At 37.8% G+C, this 23,181-nt stretch overlaps 1 protein-coding gene across 1 annotated transcript in view; it reads right to left on the reverse strand.

Annotated features, from left to right (window-relative positions):
• The window catches only part of LOC129242012 (putative lysozyme-like protein), a 38,535-nt gene extending 27,737 nt beyond the window's left edge, over nucleotides 1-10,798 (reverse strand). The window contains exon 1 of the mRNA XM_054878573.1: nucleotides 10,750-10,798. Coding sequence (XP_054734548.1) covers nucleotides 10,750-10,798 — 49 coding nt within the window. The remainder of the gene's footprint in view (nucleotides 1-10,749) is intronic.
• Between the last annotated feature and the right edge of the window lie 12,383 nt (nucleotides 10,799-23,181).

Consider the following 23,181-nt stretch of genomic DNA (forward strand, 5'->3'; position numbering starts at 1 on the left):
CAAGCTTGCTTCAATTTACGCATTGGAAGACAACATTAAAGCATTTATATGTGAGATACCGGCCGAAACATTGGAAAGAGTATGCCAAAATTGGACTAAGCGGATGGACCATTTGAAGCGCAGTCGCGGTCAACATTTGCATGAAATAATCTTCAAACATTAAATTATATGGACTATATTATCGACTATTAAATAAAAATTTCATGCATTTTTCTGAATTTTACGTGTGTTTCTTTGAAAAACTTTCCTATAGCTCTTAAAAAATCACCCCGAAAATCATATTCAAAAAATAAATGCCAAGAAATTATATACTATATTGCAATATAAAAATGCATTGCAAAAATATTTCGGTTTTGAATTACCATTTTAAATTCTCAAGCTCTTAAAAAACACCCTTTGTTCGTTTAAATCTCATAAAACGAAAGACGTGTAAAAAAGCGTAACAAAAGTGAATTTCCACTAACATTAATAGTCACAATGGTCCCCGTTCGTGGAAGACATTTCAGCTAAACGATCATCTGGCGTATTGACAGGATTTTTGCATTCATCTTAAGTACCTTTATCCGAAGTTACATGAATATATTTTTTTTAATTCTTTGATATTTTGAGCTGTTTATTTACGACACGCATGGTTTTAATATTGCCCAAGCGTTTTCAATACGAGATACTGAACTTTTCAGTGGTCATTTCACAATGTCTATATTTTGTTCTTCTAAGTGTTTCGTTACTTTTTTTGCGATATGGATGGGAGCATTATCCTGTTGTAGTATACAATTGCCACCAATAAGTCTCTTATCTTCAGATATTGTACTTCAGTTACTTACTTCTCCTTCTAATTTCCTTGGTATATTTGCACAAATGCATCTCTAGACTATATCACCGATTTCAGCCGACTTAAAAGTAGGCGTATGGCATTTACAAGGCAGTGGTTCTCATTTCCTCTTCCCTGCCAAAGGAATATTTCAACCGGATCATAGATTCATCTGTCCAAACGATTTCGTTCCCGAATTTTTGTAGTTTCAAAGCATTATTTTGGAATTACTCCTTTCTTTGTTTTTCATAGTGAGGATCTTCCTTGCCACCCGCGCATGTTTGCCTTCTCCATACGCCTTCAGCATTTGGACACGTATTTTCGAAACAGAAATTAATGGATTTGAATTTGCAACAATTTTAAGTTAAGTCAAGTCATAGTTCGTAGCCTGCCCGTTAGTTTTATAGCTAATTGCTTGAATTTTCCCCTTCCAGTATCTAAGAAAGTAAAAGTATCTATTTTTTAGTACTTCATAATAATTTTTGAAAGTTACTAAATCCCTACTAAATACTTTGATGCGAATCCTTTTGAGTGCTGCTACTAACACAGTTTTATAAAACAATTTCTTCACTAAATAGCTTACAAAGAAAAAAGAAATAATATCCAGTCAAAAGCTGGACTGCTAACAATCAACGCCATATGTGATCACAGACAACCATTGAATGGCGTTACTTATTAAAAATAGTATGGCACCCTATGTTTTATAACGCTTCAAAAATGATAGACCAATACCAATATTGTGGGACGGTGGAAACTTATTTATGCTATCTACTGTATGTACTTATTCCAAAATACACGCATGCTTATAAATTCTGTTGTATTGGACAGAACCTCTTTTTCTATAGATTTAACCGGTAGCTGAGTACACTTTGTACCTCAAAATAGCCGTTTAACGTCTAAGCCTTTGCAGTAATTCGATTTCCGCTCTATCACCCTTCGAATCGCTCAAAAACCGGAAATTATTTTTGCGCCCTGCTTTTATGTCTGCTCACCCTCTCGTCCGATATGTCTGTTATCGCACATTGAAAAAAGTCAGAGTAGCAGAAATATCGAATTGTAAATTGCACAAACTGCATTTCAAAGTGTTCCGAGTACAAGACGCAACAAAGCAGCTACAGCTGCCAACTAAATGACCACCGGTTAATTTTATGTGCTCGTGCGTATTGTAGCATAAAATTGTTGGCCCATTTATCGAACCATTGCCATCTGACATAAGTTGGCAATAGCAGTGTATACCTGCGAAGACGTCTGGTTGGCAGCAAACACACTTCATTGAAAGCATAAATGAATTCCTAAGTATGGGTAGTAAAATGGAAAGTGTGGTTGAAGAAATATCCGCTAGATATCCGATTTGTTGGCTTACACTTCCCCAGCTCATTATATATACAGAAGCTGAATATATGTACATACAGACGAATGAACAACTACTTTGGTGTGTACGAGAAGAGGTGTAAGGAAACTTTAAGAAAAAATGTTATTCGCCAAAAATTGAATATTTTCAATTGAGCTACGATAAATATGTTTCAAATAAATTTAAAGATGTTTGCGAGATATTTTGATAATTATTATTATTTTAAAATGGTATGCACGTTCATACAATTTAATAAAATATTCAGTTGGAATGTGGTTTAGTCCTCATATTTGTACTTGAAAACTTTTTAAGATACATACAGTCACTCACACATTATTTGATACAGATACGATTATTTTGTAAAGTGCTCCAATATCTCATGATATTTTCAGTAAATAGAAAACAGAGTATACAGGTATTTTATTTATTTTATTTTCTTTCATTATAGGTATTGCAAAACAAAAAACAAAAACACATGCAGAGAATTCGTTAAAAACGAGCAACTATTTATTTCAAAATTTCAAAATTTTAAGGTATTTAGTATTTTATTGGGTATCTTTTATTATTAATTACAGCTTTGTGTATTCTAAACTAATTTGTTTCCACTCTTCAAATATGGCCTTTTTAAGATCAGATCGCTTGCGGATGCCATATTTTCTTATATTTGTCTTCAAAGCCGACCACAAATTTTCGATGGCGTTCAAATCCGGTGATTGTGCAGGAGTTTCAAAAAAGTGGGGACTTTTATTTATTAACCAAGTTTGTATTATTTGTGACTTGTGCTTAGGGTCGTTGTCTTGGTAAAAGTGAAAGTCATTTTCAATTTGTAGTTTTCCAGCGCGTTGAACCAAATCCCCTTGCAAATCATAACGTTGCCACCGCCGTGTTTTATAGTAGCTCGCAAATTCTGTGTGCTCCGTATTGGCCTCGCGCCATCTAAAGGTCTGTCATCTGATGCAAATAACTTTACTTTTACCTCGTTTACCAAAAGTACGGTTCTCAAAAATGATGGGGTTGCGCGCAAACCGCAATCTCTTACTTCTATCCCTTATTCTTACGAAAGGTTTATTACGGCTATTCTAGCATTTAAATTAGTTCCCTTCGAACAGTTTCCGAATGGCAAATCTTACGTAAATCCTTTTCGGCCATTACAGTAAGCTTTGGAGCGTTTGGTGCTGGATTTTACTCCACTTGGCGCACTAACCACTAACGCTCTTTTTCTGTGAAAATTTTATTTGGGGAATGTTGTCCCTTATTTACCACACGATATGTGCAAATCAAAATTTTGCGATGCCAAAATAAACAACGAACATACAGTCTGTGTCAGAAGAAAAGAACCGGTTTTCTTCTTGTAACTTCAATATATATTTCGTTCTGCTTTGTGCTGCATAATAGTCCCACTCAAGGGCTAAGACGCCAGTGCTAGCTCAGGCTGGTGTCGTTGGAAACTTTCCCGTAAACGTAACCAAAAAAAAACGAGTACAATGAGCATTTTTATACACGCATTCGAAAGGGCCGAAATAATCTTACACCGCAGCTGCAAAAGTAATTAAAAAATCAAAAAAGTTTGTTGTGATGTAGAATCAGCGGTACAATGTGTACAAAAATGTTGATGACTTTTCCGAGCGCGGCTTGAAGCGAGTGACGACAAAAAAGCAGAATGAAGTGACCGTCCAATTTTTTAAGCGGGACCTTTCTTTGTGACTACACCAAGCACGATCAGTTCTTGCTAAAAAGGGAATAGATGTGAGTATCAACACCATCGAAGGGTGACTGAAGGAGGCGAACATATCTCACCGTCCCATATCATCAAAACCACTGCTCTCAGAAAAACACCTTGAGAAACAACAAAACAAGAAAATGGCGTCCCAGTATTGGGGTGGCCTTCCCAGTCCCCAGACGCCAGCCCCATTGAAAATGTGTGTCGAACTATGAAAACGCATCTTCCCGGAAGGCCAGTTCATGATTTAAAGCAACTCGTGTGTCCAGTTCGCAAAATTTAGTCCTGCTTATCGACGGGCTACGCAGAAAAGTTGGTTCAAAGCATGAAGAGATGCCAGGCTATACTCGACAACGATGAAAACTACATGGCTTATTGAGTAATTGTGACTCGTAATTTTGTACATACTTTCATGTAAAAACAATTTAAATATATATCTTTTATACTTAATGAATAGTCGAAGTTACTTTTTCTGACACAAACTGTAATTCATACCACTATAAGAATGTATATATATCATTTTTTATTTTTTATATATATATTAGGTGCAGAACTAAGTTCTCGCTGTTTTTTTGATGAAAATACAACTTTATTCTGAAAAAATGGTTACAAGAGAATTATTGAAAGTATTGCCCATCGCTGGCTACTACTTTTTCCCATTTTTCTAGTAGACCTCGTATATCGCCGCGGTAAAACTATTCATCTGTTGAGGCTATCCACGGGTTAAGCCATTTTTTGATGTCTTCATATGAATGGAACTGCTGGTCAGCTAGACCATGTGCCAATATCTGGAGAATATGACGGGTGGGTTAGGATTTCCCATTTCAGTGTTTCCAGGTAGGTTTTAACGGGTTTGGCAACGTGAGGCCCAGTGATGGTTTCGCTTGGTTTTGGCAGTTCATAATAAATAACACCAACTTGATCCCACCAAATACATAGCTTAACCGCAGAAGCATGACCGGCAGTCCCCATGACTTTCTTTTCTTTGGATTGCTGTCATGAATTCATTTAAATATCATCACCCGTCACGATGCGATGAAGAAAACCCTTCCTTTTTTGTCCCTGAAGCAGTTGTTCACAGGCGAAAAAACGACGTTGAACCCTTGAATCCCTTGGCTTTAACTCATAAAGAACACAAGTCCCCTGTTTCTGAATCATTCCCAAAGCATGCAATCGCTTGGAAATGGATTGGCGGCATCTTAATACTGAAGCAAGCTTTTCTTGCGTTTGACATGGATCCTCAGTGAGCAATGCCTCCAATTCAGCGTCTTCGAAGGTTTTTGGCCTTCCTTCACGCGGACGGTCGTCAACATTAAAATCACCGTCTTTGAAGTGACAGAACCCATCTCGGCACGTTGTTTCACTTAAAGTAGCATGAAAGAGGAAATCAACACTTCCCGCAAATGACGATTTTTCAACACAAAATCAGACATTTTCACAAAACCAAAAGTATGTGATAACAAAACATAATCACTAATGTGTCGAAGCAGTTTGTTAACCATATGTCTAAGCTTAGTTTATGACGTTTAGGTTATGTTAGAATCGACTAGCACACACTGCTGGCGGCATCTAATCAATTGACAAACAGCGGGAACTTATTTGCGCACCTAATAAATACATGTTTTTTTGGATAAAATTGTTCGTGTAAATGAATAAATTTTAGTTGGTTATTTGATGACAAACCATGTCAGAGTTTATTCTGTTCGACTGGAATCCGACAAGGAATCCGACGAGACAAAACCATTTTGCATTTAAAAACAAAGTCAATTGTACATTCGAAATAAAAAAATTAGCAAATGGTTATGTAGCGCACAAGTGGCAAAGTACTATACAAAATAACAAGCACGAGTTTTTTATTTTCCCCGAATCATTCAGTGACGTTCACATGAGCTAAGAGCGAACAAATTTCGGATAAAAAACTGAATAAAGAAAAATGAGCAAAACCAATGTCTCAATCAACGTCACGAACATCTTAACATGAAGAGATTTTCAATGCTGCAGGTATGAGCTATACATTATAATAGGTTTGCATACATAGATCATTAATCTGGATTTCTAGATTTTTAAAACGAAATAATAATAAACAAAAACAAAAATATAAAATCAGCAAAAAAAAGTTGTATAATTATAGAAGAACTTACCACTTTTCTATATTCATTCTACTAATTGTCGTTTATTGTAATTTAATCAACTACTGTATTATTATGAAATGTAAGTGTACGAATATTGCACATTCTACGTCGCCAGATATAAATGATGGAATGAATTTGTTATGGTTGAATGCATTACTTTGCATTAGCATTTGATTTTTCCTGGTAGTTATCACCATAGTACTGATACGCAATAACAATTTTACGGAATTCTATAAATTTCAAGAAAATCTTTTTAATTATGCGAGAAAATTGCGGATGTCTTTACATTTTAACTGGCAGCAGTCATTTTGAATAGTGCTGGTATTCTGTATTCGTTGAATAAAACAAAAAATCTATTCATTATAATATTTCTTGAGTTATCACTGCAAAAGTCATTCCATCGTTGCCAGAAAATAATTTACTACGAGGCAGGAATTTTAAAATAAAATTGCAAAACCAGCCATATTGACTGGTGTGGCAGTTCTAGTCTAAAGTTTACTGTTGGTCTAAAGTTTTCAGTTTAGACCCCAAAATACGATAGGTATAATATATGTAGGAATATTAACATAACACCCTGTATAACTTTACAGACTGACCTACATATAGGAAACTTGACGTAACACCCTTCATAACCTAGCGGACTTTCTAACAAACGCCAATGGAGGAATATCGGCAGAGCAGCAAGCTGAGAAACAGCGACCGAATTGGAAAGCATACTGACACAGAAGATGGGAGTAAAGTTTAAGTTGTCGACTCGAATCGACCGGACATAACTATATTATTAATTCGCTGAAGTTAATATGTAAATCTAAACTACTCAAAACTAAATGACTAATAATACATGTAACACATTGCCTGAAAAGTCCCGGGCCTAGGACATAGGTAGTGCTAGTGCTCTTTTTCAGTTAGTACTAACCTTAGAAAGACGGTTTTTAACTCTCGTGATATTCTATTCATTAGTTCGAGAGTTATTGTGCCAGGAGTGACGCTACTTTTTTTTCAAAACAATGGATCAAAAAGGATTTCGTGTTTTAATTTTGCACTGCTTCTTGATGGGACAAATACCGTTCAAGCGAAGCAATGGATTGAAAGGTGTTACAGGGTCTCCGCTCCATCAGGAACAATAATAAAACGATGATTTGCTGACTTCAAATGTGGTGGTAGAGACACCGCTGATGCACAACGCAATGGACGTCCAAATGAGGCGGTAACACGAGAAAAGATCAGAAAATCTACAAATTCGATTTGCATGATCGAGAGATGAAGTTACGTGAGTTAGCTGACATCATAAAGATATCAAAGATATATCGCCTTTATATTGCATGAGCATTTGACTATGAGAAAGTTCTGTTCAAACGTGTTGATGATTCTGAGCAGTGGCAAAACTACATAAATTGAACTTCGATTTGCTCCCACCTTTACCGTATTCGCAGAATTTAGCTCCCAGCACCTACTGGTTGTTCTCAGAGCTAAAAATCTACTCGTCGGTAAGAAATTTCGCTCGAATGAAGAGGTTATCTCTGAAGCTGAGGTCTGTTTTGAGGCAAAATATAAATCGTTCTACAAAAGTGGTATTGAAATGTTAACGCGGCGCCGCGTTGTTCTCGATGGAAATTACGTTGATGGATAAAGCTAGATTTGAACAATAAAAAATGTATTTTCTTTGTTAGGCCCGGAACTTTCAAGCCCATGTGTTATATGTAAAACTATAGTTACTACTAAGTTTATAAAACTATCCTACTTAAGCCTAGACGTACATTCTTCGTCTTCTTCCTTTGTTTCGACGACGCTCGATAGAAGTTAACATTTTATTATTGTGTTTCCTCATTGTTTTTCTTTAATTTTTATACAACTTTACTCTTTGGCGAGCTTAAGTTGTGCGCGAACGTTCAGCTGCTCTAGTTGCTTATATGTAGTACCGATTTAAAAAGTTTGCGTCGACGAACAATGCCTTATATGTGACTTTTGCTAACAAAACAAAAGGATTTTTATTATTCATTTATATGTGTGTTTTTACACATATAATATACTATAGTATTCTTATTTATTTAATTTAATATGGCCAAACAATATCATTAAGCGACGAGGAACTTGAAAAATTTCTGACTCTCGTCGATGAGTTTATTAGAACGGATAATGGTGATGGAACTTGATGATTGACGAACTTGACGAACTTGAGAGAGCTAAGTGAAGAATAAAATTCTTCTGAAGATAAAATTCTTCTTAGGACGAAGATAATATCCCGCCAAATATTTGGAGTGAAAAGTCTAATATACTAATCATATTTTCTCAAGCTATATTACGTGGGAAAAAACCATCAGAAATCGTCAATGCAAAAAGCTAAAACTAAGTCTCATAGGTACTGACAAAAGATTGTGCATCAAGTGCGTGACCCTATTTGCTTGTCCAAAAATATTCTGAACCTACTAAGAGTTTTCAAACTTTTTATAACGGACGGTTGACAATTTTAATTGCTCTCAATGGGAGGAATCTAAACTGGAATCAATATTAGAAAAAACGCTCTTATTTCCATTACATTTGTATGTGTGTGTGATTGGAGAATAAGTTCGTAGCGTTTTTACCGAAGACTTTTATTTAAACAAAAAAAACTAATTATATCAATAAGTTAATCAATTATATATTCGCAGTTGCCACCGACTGCTTCCTTTGCTTTATATTGATATACGAGTATAGGCACCATTTCCCATCTCTCGTGACGATTCGGTACAAAAGGCGCTGTTTATGACCGCATGTTGCTCGATGGCTGGCGAGATGCTGAGAAATAATTTGAAGGTGACTTTCCTTGTTATTTCGTTGAGCTCGTGAGACACCCAGGCTCCCAATTTTTTAGTAAATCTCATTAAGTGAAAGTAATTGAGAATCGTTTTATGACTGCATTTAATTTGTTCCGCCAATTCACGACTTCTTTGGCAACCGTTTCTCCATCAAAAGTGATTTGAGACGTTCTTCATTGAATTTAGAAGACCTTCCGCTGCGGGAGGGATTATCGACGTCAAAGTCGCCATATTTGAATTTTGCGTAGGTACATATTCCCTGCTGTAGACTCCCCTATGACACCTTCTCCATATACGTCGGAAATGTCCCGGACTGATTCGGCAGCTTTTTGACCTCGATGAAAAGCAGAAAAGTTGTTGATTTTTGCTTCCTGGGTACTCCATAACTAAGCCTCAAAACTAATAAGAAATTAAATAATTCAAAAATACAATGCACATAGTTTTGTACAACTGAAAAAGTTCTATCGAATGAATACTTACCCTTTGCCAAACAGCAAAAAATTGTTGTAAAAACAGAAAATATAAAAGCGCTCTGAACTTATTTCCCAACCCAATACATTTATTTATGGTGTACAAATGTACATCAACCATCTATCTACGTCTATCATTTTGTCGCATCAAAATCGGTGTCACCGTTTCGGAGAATAACCCGAAGCAACAAATAAACAGCTAAACATTAGGTTGCTTGTTCAGGTCTTGGTGACATGCGAATAACAACAAGAGCTTAAAGTCAATTGAGGAAGGTTAAATTCGGTTCGGTTATAGAAGAGTCACAGCTTTCAACATCAGACGGGCGGACGAAAATTTAATCTTAACATACATTGAAAAAGTGCACGCAACCGTTATGTGAACAAAAGTATAACACCCTCGTTCACAAGTGAGCGGGTATAAAAAGGAGTCATATTTCATTCAAGACGCACACCACAAATAGAAGGAAAGTTCGGCCAAACACCTTACCGAAGTGTACGCGCCAATTATTTGTTTTATGTATTTAATATTTCAAAATCGCAGATATGCTCTTTAGTTACATTTATACATATAAATTAATTGTGTGAAACATTCTTTTAACATCTGCCAAGGATAAACACTTCATTCTACTCTAACTAATTCAATCAGTACTGGCCATTCCTTTTAATATTCCTATTATCTCTTCAAATTCCTTACCCGCCTCTAATGGCTGAGTGTTAACTTTAAGATACATAAGATGCATACCCAAAATGTACACACTAAAGCTTTTATTTTTCATTCGCTAAATTCCACGTCCAGTCACTGGCCCGAGGATAAACGCCCCAATAAATTCCCAATTAATGCCATTTTGAACTTTCAATTTTTTTACAAAAATATGAAAATTAAATTTACATATATTCCTCTCTTATTTGTGTAGTTCGTGTCATCCACACGCCAGCAAAAAATTATTAACAGTTTGACACGCTTCGACGATACATTTCTTGTGAAATTTGGTCAATTAAAATTCTATTTTTGTGAATTTTTCCAAGTAAACGCTTCTACCCGAAAGCTATAGGCATTTAAAAAAAGTAAAATATGTGCAATAAGTTGATCCTCTCGTTGAGTTGCGAAGCTTAGAATCATGCAATACATACAAATGTTAAACAGATTTACGAACATATCCACCCAAGTACTAAATATTTAAATTCCTCGAAATGCGCAAGACTTTTCAGATGCCCCGAAAAAAGCACAATCAGCGAGAAAAAATAATACATATAAATAAGTAAAAAGGAAAAGTAGTCCATAAGAGTACACGGCAAAACAAAGGTAGGGAAAAAAATTAACACAGCAGAGGGGAGGTTGGCAAAAAAGCAAACAAGTTACATAAATCGGAACTCATACGAAACAATTGGCGCAAAGTGAGTGCTGCCTGGGGCTCTGGTGGTGATGACGGTATGAACACTAGTGGCTTTGACTTTGGTGATGCTACTCACAATTGTGGTAGTGATGGTGGTTGCTGCTGTCAAAAACAATAACAGCCATTATAGTACGAATATCAACAGAATGCTGTAAATAACATTCACGAACGGCATTCAACAAGCTGAAAATGGAAAGAGCAACAGGAGATTTAAGTTGAATTATTTACTTTAACCTTCAAACGGTCGTGCACACGCCGCGCGCTTGCAATGAACGTTGTGTCTATAGAGGAACTAAAACTGAAGAAACCTAAGACTACGTTAATCACAAATACTTTGATTTCGATCTCACGCAAAGATTTGTCTTATTATCAACACGTTCGTTTTTGGTCAACAGTGAGCAAACGCGTGACCCACTTTGAACAGAGCTTTCTCATAATCAAATGCTCATGCAATATAAAGCCCACCCTTTCTTTTGATATCTTTACGATGTCAGCTAACTCACGCGACTTCACTTTTAAATCATTCAAAACGATTTTTTGGAATTTTTTTATGTTTTCTGGCGTTCACGTTAACGTCCACTGGGTTGTGCGTCATCGATGTCTCTATGACTACGTTTGAAGTCAGCAAGCCATCGTTTTATTATTGTTTCTGATGGAGCGGAGTCCCCATAACACTTTTCAAGCCATTGTGTCGCTTGAACGATATTTTTCCTCATCAAGAAGTACTGCAAAATTAAAACATGAAATTCTTTTAGATCCACTGTTTTAAAATAAAAAAAAACTCACGAATTAATGAATGGAATATTATGAAATTTTAACAGCTGTCTTTTTAAGGTTAGTACTAACTGAAAAATATGTAGGTGAATACAATAAAACTATGTCTTAGACCCGGGACTTTTCAGCTCATGTGTTACTCGAATTGCTGTCTTACGAAAATCATGTAAACTCACTTATTGTTGAGCCATATGATACAGATGGCATGTTTTAACAATTATTATCAGAAAGAGGGATGTTTAGCAATCGTTCGTTTTAGTTTCATAAAAATCCAAAACGACAATATAATAAAGGTATGACACAAAGAAGACATGTAAATGTTGAGCAGGAGAAAATCTTGGAATAAAAACACCGACACATACAAAAACATCCGTATATTTGCACTCGTATGTAGTATACAGTTCTAATTTTATTTGCTTCGATGTTTTGCTGTGTTTCTTATTTCGCCTTCGCCTTCGCTTAGCTTATTCTTAGTCTCCTTTTACACACTTTGACAGTGGCATCCATCAGTTTTACACGAACATAAACTTACTTACTCAGATACATATCCGTACGCACAAATGTTACGGACACGTTCACATAGCACGTCGTTCCATACATATGTGCTTATACGCCCTATGCTCCAAATTGGAGTTTAAGGAACTTATTTGTACATATATATGTATGTTATTCATGTACTTATTTACCTATTTACCTGTGCACTATGTGCCTTGTAGACTGCTGCGTTAATTTTGGTAAGGTAAATGCGGCTCAAAGCATAAAATAGAAACCTCGTCTTGACCCAAAGCTGTCAAAGCTCACACATGTGCGATGTAGGAGTATAAATACAACAATTTGGTTGTAGTAGAATGTAGGCACATTGCGAAGCAAAAGGTCTTTTATATATACTTTTACATACGTCATACGTCCCACAAGATCCCTTCAACTTCCTTAACAAAAATTTAAAAGGGCGTCCTTGGATGCGAATTCATGAAGCTTAGACATTTGACGGCATACATTTGTACATATATACAGATATACATATATACATATATACATATGTATATGGAAAAGGAATTGGCGAGTTAATTCAAAGTAAATTGCTAAAATCGATATAAGAATATTTTGTATGAACTTTAGTTTAAAATTTGGTGAAGTATATCTGAAAACCTCTTGGCAACTTGAAGTGCAGACAGCATTTCATAGTTGTAACCTTATATATATGTATATATATGTTTATAAATTATTATATGAATAAATTATAGACCTCGAAGTGCACTAAAAGTTTTTTGTCAACATAAAGTGCGCCAATACAACAACAAAATATTCAAGACGCTCCGAATACCATTAAACACTTATAAATATTTACGTTCGTATGTATATCTATCGTAAGTGAATTCACTTTTTTTTACGACCTTAGTATAGGATGCACGCACATTGTCAAAGGGCGCAAAACTTTGCTTGTACATACAGCAGGTACAACAGTGGGATATGAAAGGCTTTTAAATTTGATTAAAAACCTATAAACAATACAACCGTTTTCAACAATTCATTTCAGATAGCAACATTGATCGGATTATAGTGTTGAGTGAGGAAAGAAATGAACCAGAAATTTATATCTATCAGAAAATTTATGATACTCTTACGTTTGTTCGCTCCAGACGCTATATATTATATGTACCGATTTTTGAAGCTTTAAAGATAGGGCATCAAAATTTAAGGTAAGTTTAGAGAAGTACATGTACCAACTTGATCAAAAAGTTTCCCGAATATATTCAGAAAATTCCAAAGTGATATTATCATCTTCAAAGTACTCAACCCCCAGTACCCCATCGACTGCAATACACTTATATCAGCGTTTCATCCAACTCTCGAAACGTTTCTGAAACTCTATTTTCGGTATAGCCATTAAAGTCGTCTTCGAATTTTTCACTACTTCCTTTCGGCTATTAAAACACGTTTGTGGTCAAAAATTCACAGATAATGATGGGACTGTGCGACGGTGAGTTATCATATGTAAAATCCATGAGTTATTTTCCCACAAATCCTTACTATTTTGGCGAAGTGCTTCACGTAAATGAATCATAATGCTTAAATAATAGCCCTTTTAACAGTCTGACCTTCTGGCAAAAATTCATGGTGTACAATACTGTTATAATCCATAAAAATCGTGAGCATTCTTTCTTTTTTGACTGAAAACGACATGGGTTTTTTGGTCTTGGTTCATTCGGAGCTAACCACTCTCTCGCTTGATTTCTGTCGTACTCATAAACCTACGACTCGTCTCCAGTAATGATGCGTTTGCTGAACGTTGGGTCGGATTCAGACTTGGAGATTATGTCTTTGGCGATATAAGCGCAGGCCCTATTTTGCATTAAATTTTTGTCTTTGAGATAAACTTTCCAGCTACACGGCGCAAGCTCATTAACTACACTATGAATGGATCCATAAGCAATCCTTCCCGCAAGGGCATCTCCCATAAGGAGGTGACGGGTACGACGACCCCGCGGACCCTAGTCAAGATTTCCCCCGTTTCAGCGACTCTGTAAGAGTTAGCTAGAAAGTTAGGAGACAAAATCCAGCACATGTCTGTTCCCATATTGGGCGGTGTGCTGGTCAGTGTCTGTTCACCATGTTAGGTGCGACTGTATAAAAAGCATGACCGGTATGCAACGGGGCGCACTGGGAGTCCCTGGATAGGTCGTTATGGCTTTCCACCTGCGACCTCAAAGGGGTGATGTGAGTTCGCTCTGCCGATGTGTTAGCCTCGTTGTATATCAGTAACCAGCCGCCTTGGACCCTGGTCAGGAAATGTTCATTGGGCGAAAGAGTAGTAGCTTTCGTTGCTCCGGGCGAGCGCCGGTCCGTCCGTGTTTTCCGGGATCGGTAAAGCGTAGGTCAGGCCTCAGGGAACTGGGGTAGGAGCATTGCCTCCGAGGGTACACCCGCTCTTGACTATTTCGGCCCGCCCCCCTGCACACGATGCGCTGGTTAAATAAAAAAGAATGGAAAAAATTATGGAAAAGAAACAAAAAGAAGAAAAACAGCAGAAGGCCATCACTGATGGAGATATAGAGCAGAGCCCTTTCGTAAGGAAACCTCGATTGCTTCGCTCGCCACCACAAAAAGGGAATTCGCCCCTTACGAGTGGAACATTGCCGACTATAGGGAAATCAAAGACGGTCAATGAAGGAGCTGAAATGACGCCTCAGGATGTAAGAGTAACGTCAAAAGAGGTTAAAAATACTGCAAATGCGCCCAATGCGCCGTCGCATACCCCTGTAACTGCAAAGGATGCAAACAAAGAACGGGAAACCACTGCATCTATGCGACAAGAGTTTATTCTCAAAATGCGAGCTGAAGAAGAGGAAGCCGTAGAGAAATGTTTGAGAGTGCTTAGGAAGATGAAAGCAGTTATATTGAAGAGTAGAAATACTTCCACGGAAATAAAGACCGGAGTCTCAGAGCTTGACGAACTATTTGACGTCATGAAAAACTGCAGAAGAGGTTGGATTCGAGCTGAGAAAGCCGGTAAAAGTCGTCTCTTGCCGGAAACATCCACTAAAGAAGTCGGAGGTGACACCCCCGCAACTGCCCGAAAAACAGGTGTTGCTCAGGAGAGCACTCCTTTAACCGCAAAACGGAATGCACCAAGCCCTGCCGCACCCGACTCTTCGAAGAAACTAAGAGTTCGAGAGCCTGAGAAATGGCAAGTGGTAAGCCGGCAAAAATCTAGGCCCAATACCGTGCCAAAAGGAAGTGATGAAGCGCAAAACGATGGCGCAAGGAAGACTAAAGCCAAACAAAAGAAGACTGAACGAATATCAAAACCAAAATCGGAGGCTGTGTTGGTAAAGCCGGTAGAGGGCCACAGTTATGCTGAAATCCTCAAAAACATACGCAAAAATACCATGCCAGACGAAAACACAACGGTGAAAGGCATAAGAAGAACCAAAACTGGCGCTCTTCTACTTGAACTCGAAAAGGGGAAAACAGTTAACGCTGATTTTTTGAAACAACTAGAGGAAACCGTAAAAGCGGTCGGTTCCATTACAACTCTCAGACCAACTTCAACTGTAGAGATCAGAGACTTGGATGCCGTCACGGAGAAGAAGGAAGTTGATGACGCTGTGAGAAAAATGCTAGCTGGCACTAATGAAAATATCGATGTTAGGATCACAAAACCTAATCAACGACAACAAGTACGGGCTTATGTTACTCTCGCTATTGAAAGCGCAGAAAAGCTGCTTAAGCAAACTAATATCAAAATCGCATGGGTTAGTGCAAGGATGAGAGCTAGCACATCTCTGAAGCGCTGCTACCGGTGCTTTGGTGTCGGACACCTTCAATCAAACTGTAAAGGACCAGACAGAAGCGGAAAAGGTATATGCATCCGATGTGGAGAAGCTGGGCATAAAATGAAAGAGTGCACCAAAGAACCCAAATGCTGCCTATGCACTGATGCCAATCGCAGCGAGACAAAGCATATGCCAGGCTCGGGCAAATGCCCGATGACAAAAGAACATGCCAAGACAAGATAAAATATGATACATAATGATTATACTTCAAGCAAATATGCACAGAAGTAGAAACGCAGACCTGCTAATGGAGCAGATGGTCTTAGAAAAAGGAGTTCAAGCAGTATTGATAAGCGAACAATACGCTCAATCCGAGAAAGCTTGGATCGAAGACGAGTCGGGAACTGCCGCTATCTGGCTGCCTAGGGGCACCAATTTCGCAATAACCGCGAAAGGATCAGGCGATGGTTTCGTCTACGTTCAAAACAGCCAATTCACAATGATAAGCTGTTATCTCACACCGAACGACAATATAGTTGAATTCACCCGGAAACTGGAAAGTATTGAAGACAAAGCCCTTAGTTTAGAGGGACGGCTAATAATAGCGGGAGACTTCAACTCAAAAGCAACCGAATGGGGCTCGGCGACAACGAACTCAAGAGGTAGACGAGTGCTGGACATGGCAGCCAGACTAGGTTTAGTGGTACTCAACACAGGAACGACTACGTACCGAAAGCCAGGTTGTGAAGGCACAACACCCGACATAACCCTAGCATCGGAAAGCATAGTCACCTTTACTAAAGACTGGAGAGTCCTGGAAGATTACAATGGGAGTGACCATCAATACATCACGTTTTGCATTGAAATGGAAAACCAAAGAGTACGTGAAAATCGAAATAGAAGTACACGCAAATGGAACATTAACAAACTAAACCCAGCGACGCTCCTTGCAACTATTGACGAAAATAAGACGACGATCTGTACGAATAGTACAGCAAAAACACTAGTCAAGACAACAATGCAATGCATTAAGATAGGTTGCAACGCATCTATGCCTAAAATAGATAAGAACAAAAAAAGAAATGCTGTATACTGGTGGACATATGAGATCGCAGAACTCAGAAATATGTGCATCCATAAGCGTAGAAAGTATACTAGAGCCAGAAGATTGGGCCCGGCGATAACAGAATCCGAAGAATATAAAAAGAGCAGAAAAGAATTGAGGAAAGCTATAAACCAAAGCAAAAAAGACAAATGGGAAGAGCTACGAAACGATCTTAACAATAACCCATGGGGGTTGGGCTACAAAATCGTTATGAAAAAGCTAGGGGCCAAATCCCCTGCTGCTGATATGGAAACCGAAACGGTAAGCAAAATAGTCGACACACTCTTCCCAACACACTGTGCCGAGAGGGAGGAACTCGAGCACGAAACAACGGAACCTGTCCCATTCACAGAAGAAGAACTTATGGACGCTGCAAAAGCAATGAAATGCAATAAAGCGCCAGGACCTGATGGCATAGTTGCAGAAATATTGAAACTATTGGCAATCGAACGACCTTTTTTGCTGCTAAACATGTACAACGCATGCCTAAAAGAAGGAATTTTTCCAGAAATATGGAAAAAACAAAAACTAGTACTAATCAGTAAGGGAAAGGGAGACCCAACATTAGCGTCTGCTTATAGACCGTTATGTATGCTGGATAGCGCAGGAAAACTCTTTGAGAAATTGAACAGCGGCGGCCTCTCCGACAGGCAGCATGGTTTCAGAAGTGGCAGATCTACCTTAGGAGCCATCCAAGATGTAATAACTAGCGTAGAACATGCCCAGGCAGGTAATCGATACTCCAAACGTTTAGTATTACTAGCCACACTGGATATCAGAAATGCTTTCAACAGTTTAAGTTGGGACGACGTAATTAAAGCCTTAAAGGTAAAATTCAAGACCCCGAGTAATCTATTGAAGATTATTCGCAGCTATCTAAGCAATCGCGTGCTCTTATACGAAACGCGAGAAGGGTGTAAGACCAAACAAATAACAGCAGGTGCGGCCCAAGGATCAATACTCGGACCTGAACTTTGGAATATAAGCTACGATGAAATCCTTCGAATAGAGATGCCCGAGGATGTGCATTTGGTGGGATACGCAGATGACATTGCGGCTGTAATAATCGCCCGGAACACTGACGAAGCCAAAAGAAAGTTAAATCAGGTAATGATCCGAGTTCAGACATGGCTAGAAGACCATGGATTAAAGCTGGCCACAGAGAAAACAGAGCTAATCCTTCTAACGAACAGACGTATCCCATTAGAAGTAGACATACAGGTACTCGATGCCACTTTATCGACAAAAAGAGTGGTCAAGTACTTAGGAGTGCAATTAGACACAAGGCCAACCTACTGGGCGCATATAAACCATGCTGCCACAAGAGCTGCCAAAGTAAGTGGCATGTTAAGTAAGCTCATGGCAAACCTTGGAGGTCCAACGCAGAACAAGCGAAAACTTTTAATGGACACGACGAACTCGATTCTCTTATACGGATGCGAAATATGGGCAGATTCGCTAAGGGTGCAATGCCGGCGGAAAACTCTGCAATCTGTGCAACGCACCTGCGCTCTCAGAGTGGCTTCGTCATATAGAACAGTATCTGAAGCAGCGGTGTTAGTTATCAGCGGAACCATCCCTATAGATATTCTAGCACAAGAGCGCAAACGGAGATGGGAGGCAAAAAACGCAGGAACCCCAGTATTACGCCTCTCCGATATTAGAGTCCAAACACTTACACTTTGGCAAGCAAGATGGAACTCTGAACGGTATGGTAGATGGACAGCGAGACTAATACCCGATCTAAAAAAGTGGGTAGAAAGAAAGCACGGTGAGGTTAACTATTACCTCACACAGTTTTTGTCCGGACATGGGTCCTTTCGCAAGTATTTGTGGCGAATGGGTAAAGTGAGCCAACCAAACTGCATATATGGAGATACTGAGTATGATGATGCGGAGCACACCTTCTTTGAATGCGAGAGGTGGAACGTAGAGAGAACAGGTCTACAACGAGCTATTGGTGTATTTACACCTGAAGAAATTATCGACAAAATGATGATAGACGAAGAAAAATGGAATGCCGTCACAAATTTTGTAGAGGATATTATCCGAAAAAAGAAGCGAGAAATGGAAAGTCATGCTGAAGAGCATTGAGCATAGGTTTCTCAAAACAGGCGACCCTGGACGCAGGGTGAGTAAGTAAGTGTCCTTCTTAGGACGCCGTCTTGGCCCTCTACCTCGAAGCAATGCGAAGGCATTTTTAACCCAACCTCACCGCCAAAAAAAAAAAAAAAATAAGCAATGCCCACATCCTCTGCCAGCTCTCAAATGGTCATTGATTGATTTGCGGTTATTGATTAACTTTTCTTTCACTTTATTGATGTTTTCAACAGTTTTCGATATCAACGGCCCGTTACTACGTTCGACATCCTCGATGAACTCACGATCTCTTCTGAAGCGTTCATGCCTCTCATAAATGGCTGTTTCCTTTAGAGTATATTATTGCAGATTGCAATTTCCCAATATTTCTAAAGTTTTCGTATAATTGAATCTATTTTGAACGCAAAGGCTTAATACAAACTCATTCATATCCATTCTTACTGTAGATTTGCTCAAGACCGCGTAACTTTTACAAATGTCAAACAATGGCGATAACAGAACTCAAATCAGTTGATCATTATACTTAAGTATTCAGAGTGTGATGCATTATTAGCTCCTTCCAGAAAGATAAGACTTTTTTGTTGAACGATAAGACTTGTGACTTTTTTCTTTGGGACCATGTGAAAGAGAAGGTCTACGCCAACAGCTCAGAGTCGATTCAAGACCTCAAAGATGGAATTCGTGATGCTATCAAGGATATAGGGCAGCCACTTTGCCATTCGGTTATGGAAAATTTCGTGAAAAGTATATTGTCCGGTAAGCGTGGTCGTGGTGGTCATTTGCCTGATATTATTTTCCACTATTAACAGCATATCTTCCTCTTTATAATGAAATAAACATCCGATTATTTATATTAAAAAATAGCATTTTATTTTGAATATCAAAATAACATCTCTTATTGGAAAACCCTTTATTATGATGACTTTTCCATCACTGGTGCCTACGTTGTGTGAGCGTCTTGATTTTGGGGGGCCCACAGTTTCATGTCACATCCGAAGGGTAAACGGCTTTCCATTAAAAGTTTTTTCATAACAGAAATACACTTGGTGGATTTTAAAAAAGAACTTTTCTATCATTTTGGGCTTTCGTGCCCACAGCATGTTTTGAACCCATTCACTACCGAATAGCAATCAAGCACAATACGTTAGTAAATCTCTGCTGCAGCTGGAGGTGACTTATTTGAAAGCAATAAAAGAAATTTCAGTATTAAAATCTGCACTGAATTTGACGCAAAAAAGCTGTGTATTAATATATTCAAACTGACAGGAGAAAAACGTTTAACTGTGAGCTTAAATTATTTCTATAATAGTTACATGCGGAATACCGGTCATCGTGATGGAACCTTATTCTCCGACTCTGGCCGCTTCCAGTTGATCGTCTATCTCAATCTCCTATAGCTGGCTGTTAATCTGGGTTCGAATGTTTCAGCTTAAGTTCTCGAATATGATCCAAATTTTTTTCCCCTAGGTAACGCCCGCTTCAAAAATAAGCCACTTTCGCCCATCAATTCGTGTGGCCCTTTACTTCAAAGTTCTTCTTAAGACCAGCTTCATGCAAACGGTATCAAACAGCTTTCCTAGTAACGTTCAGTTCTTGATTTTAATTTTCATTGCTGAAGTTATGGGGACCTTTCAGGAGACTGTTGAGCACTTCCTTTTTAAAGGCAGCAGGTTTGGCACCTAGACTATTAAAGCGACTGGCTGCTCCTTGCTTCGACCGCCTGGGGGCAGTGCTTTAGCCTAGATCCCATCAGCAACTAGATCCATTACATCAACAGTTTAGTTGGCTGTAGATATCTGCCCATTGGAGGTCTCAAATGGTATCAAAACGGCGCTTTAGTGCTGCTTCGAGAGTGCCACATGTGTCGATACGGCTCTATTGCAGCATGCCCATCTTCAACATCAAAATAATCGGAAAAGAATTATTGAAACTGTCGTTTATCTAATTTATTCTGATATTATTTATTATACACTGTTTTAGTCCTATAAATAAGCACAAATCCTTTGATCTTATTTACTTCGATATTGGAGTGCTTCATCAAACACAAAATTGTCAAAAATTTATTTTGACACTTAATGCCACCTTTAAGCTGCCGTATAGGAAGGCCTATTTCGATGTATACATCGTTACATCCAGCGAAAAATGGGCAGAATTTCTTGCATCACTTAATATATAAATATATAAAGTGTGGTCTAAAAACGATATTTTTCCAATTTTATGTTATTTTGATGCTCACTTCAATTTAAAGTTAGAAATCCTTACAGCCAGTCAGTATCCTGACTCCGCTGAAAGAAATAAGTCATTTTATTTTCAAAGAACGTCCGAAAGTATCACAAAATTATTTCCAAAGCAAATGTTATGTTCAAGATTTTGGGGATCAAAAAATCCGTACGTGATTGATAAGAAGACAATGCATCCACAGAGAGCAACAGTTTGGCGTGAATTTTGAGTAGTGCCAGATTTGAGTTATTTATTAAAAAATCGATGTTGATTACAGAGCCATGATTACCGATTGCTTCTAAGCTGAACTTGGCGTGAACGTAAACTTGAACTACCTTTGGTTTTAGTGGGATAGCGTAGCATGTCACACAGGTCATCATCTAGTAAAATCTATATTTTAGTTTAGCTCGAGATTTGTGTCGAATGAAGAAGTCAGCGATGAAAGAAATCGAATAATACAGGCGACATCAAGGAATTAGAGAAACGTTAGATGAAGTATTTGTATATCAAAGGAAGGAAAGTTAAAAACCAAGCGTTTTGTTGCTTATTTCAGTTTTCCGTAACAGAATTATGAATGATTTTAGTTAGCTCAAAGGTTAGTCAAGCTCACTTTTGACGATGAATTTTATCCCCCTATCTCTGGATGTGTTTCCTCAGCAGATTCTGTTAAATCACAAATCACCTCATTCTAAAGTATACTATCATATTTTTTAGAGTAACGTGAAGCCTGGCGGATGCTTTCTTTTTAGTTCGCGGATTCTGATGTCTGGTTCGTCTATTGCAATAAGGACTTGCCAGTATCCTGCTGCGCTATACTCAAACCTAAGCTGTGGTTTCATTGATAGATGATATTTAGGATTAGAAACTTTTAAGCAAACAATCAAAAAAAGGAGCATTGCCTGTGGACATTTGAATGGTGTCATATTTAATACATAAAGACTTTTAAATAAAATAAAAGAATCGCTGATACCCCACTCACAACCTGTGCAGATGTGTCTAAACTACTCGTATAACTAAAAAAGGAAATTGGTGGAATTCAAAGAATGTAAACAAAGTTCACGCAAAGTAACAAAATATACTCGTATATCTGTACATATGTATGTATTGCACATTTACTTATATGTGTTATTCATATACATCTGTACATATGTACGAAAGTGTACACAAGAACTACACAGAAGTGAGGTTCTCTGATACATTTGCATATTTTTATACTCGCACTTGTGCCCAAAGGTACTGCAATTTTGTTCACATAACGGTTGTACGTAACAGCATTAATACCCAAAATGGTTACACATATGTATATAAATAATAAAAATGCCCAGAATAATAAACAAAAATCGATTTAGCCATATGTGCTTACCATAACTCGTTCAAAAATTTACGAATGAAATTCGGGGTAGACTAAAACTCTATACTCTTTGTCCAAGGTAGGTTGGTCATGTAAATGGGCGGAATCGGTTAATAGCCACATATAACGTTAACTTCAATGAAATATCTCTGTTATATGCTAACTTTCGTCAAAAACTCTCAAACGTAACTAAAACCAGAGGTTTGAAAGGGAAGAAATGGAATACTCATAATCTAATGGATACCACTATTAAATTAGGGTTCCAAGAGAAAATCGACAAAATATTACACAAAAATAAGGTATCCGACAAAATAGATGAAGTGTGGAGGATTCTGAAAGACCCAATCACATCTGCTGTATCACTAATAATTGGAAAAACAGTGAAGAAGAAAAAGTCGGATTGGTTTGATGAAGAATACGAAAAAGCCATAAAAATGAAAAATAAAGATAGAAAGAGCTACATGAATAAGAAAACCTTCAGAGTGAAAGAAATACATTTATATTGAAAAAAGAAAAATTGCAACAAAAAACTGTCAGAAGAAGGAAAGGGAATCCCTAAAGAAAAATATACAAACTATTTGTGAGGATTTCAGAACAAAAGAAACTCGCAAATTGTATAGCAAACTAAAAACATAACAGAAAGATTTTCAACCACTCATCAACATATGTAGAAATAAAAAG

This window comes from Anastrepha obliqua, chromosome 3, assembly GCF_027943255.1.
Source record: "Anastrepha obliqua isolate idAnaObli1 chromosome 3, idAnaObli1_1.0, whole genome shotgun sequence".
NCBI classification, from domain to species: domain Eukaryota; kingdom Metazoa; phylum Arthropoda; class Insecta; order Diptera; family Tephritidae; genus Anastrepha; species Anastrepha obliqua.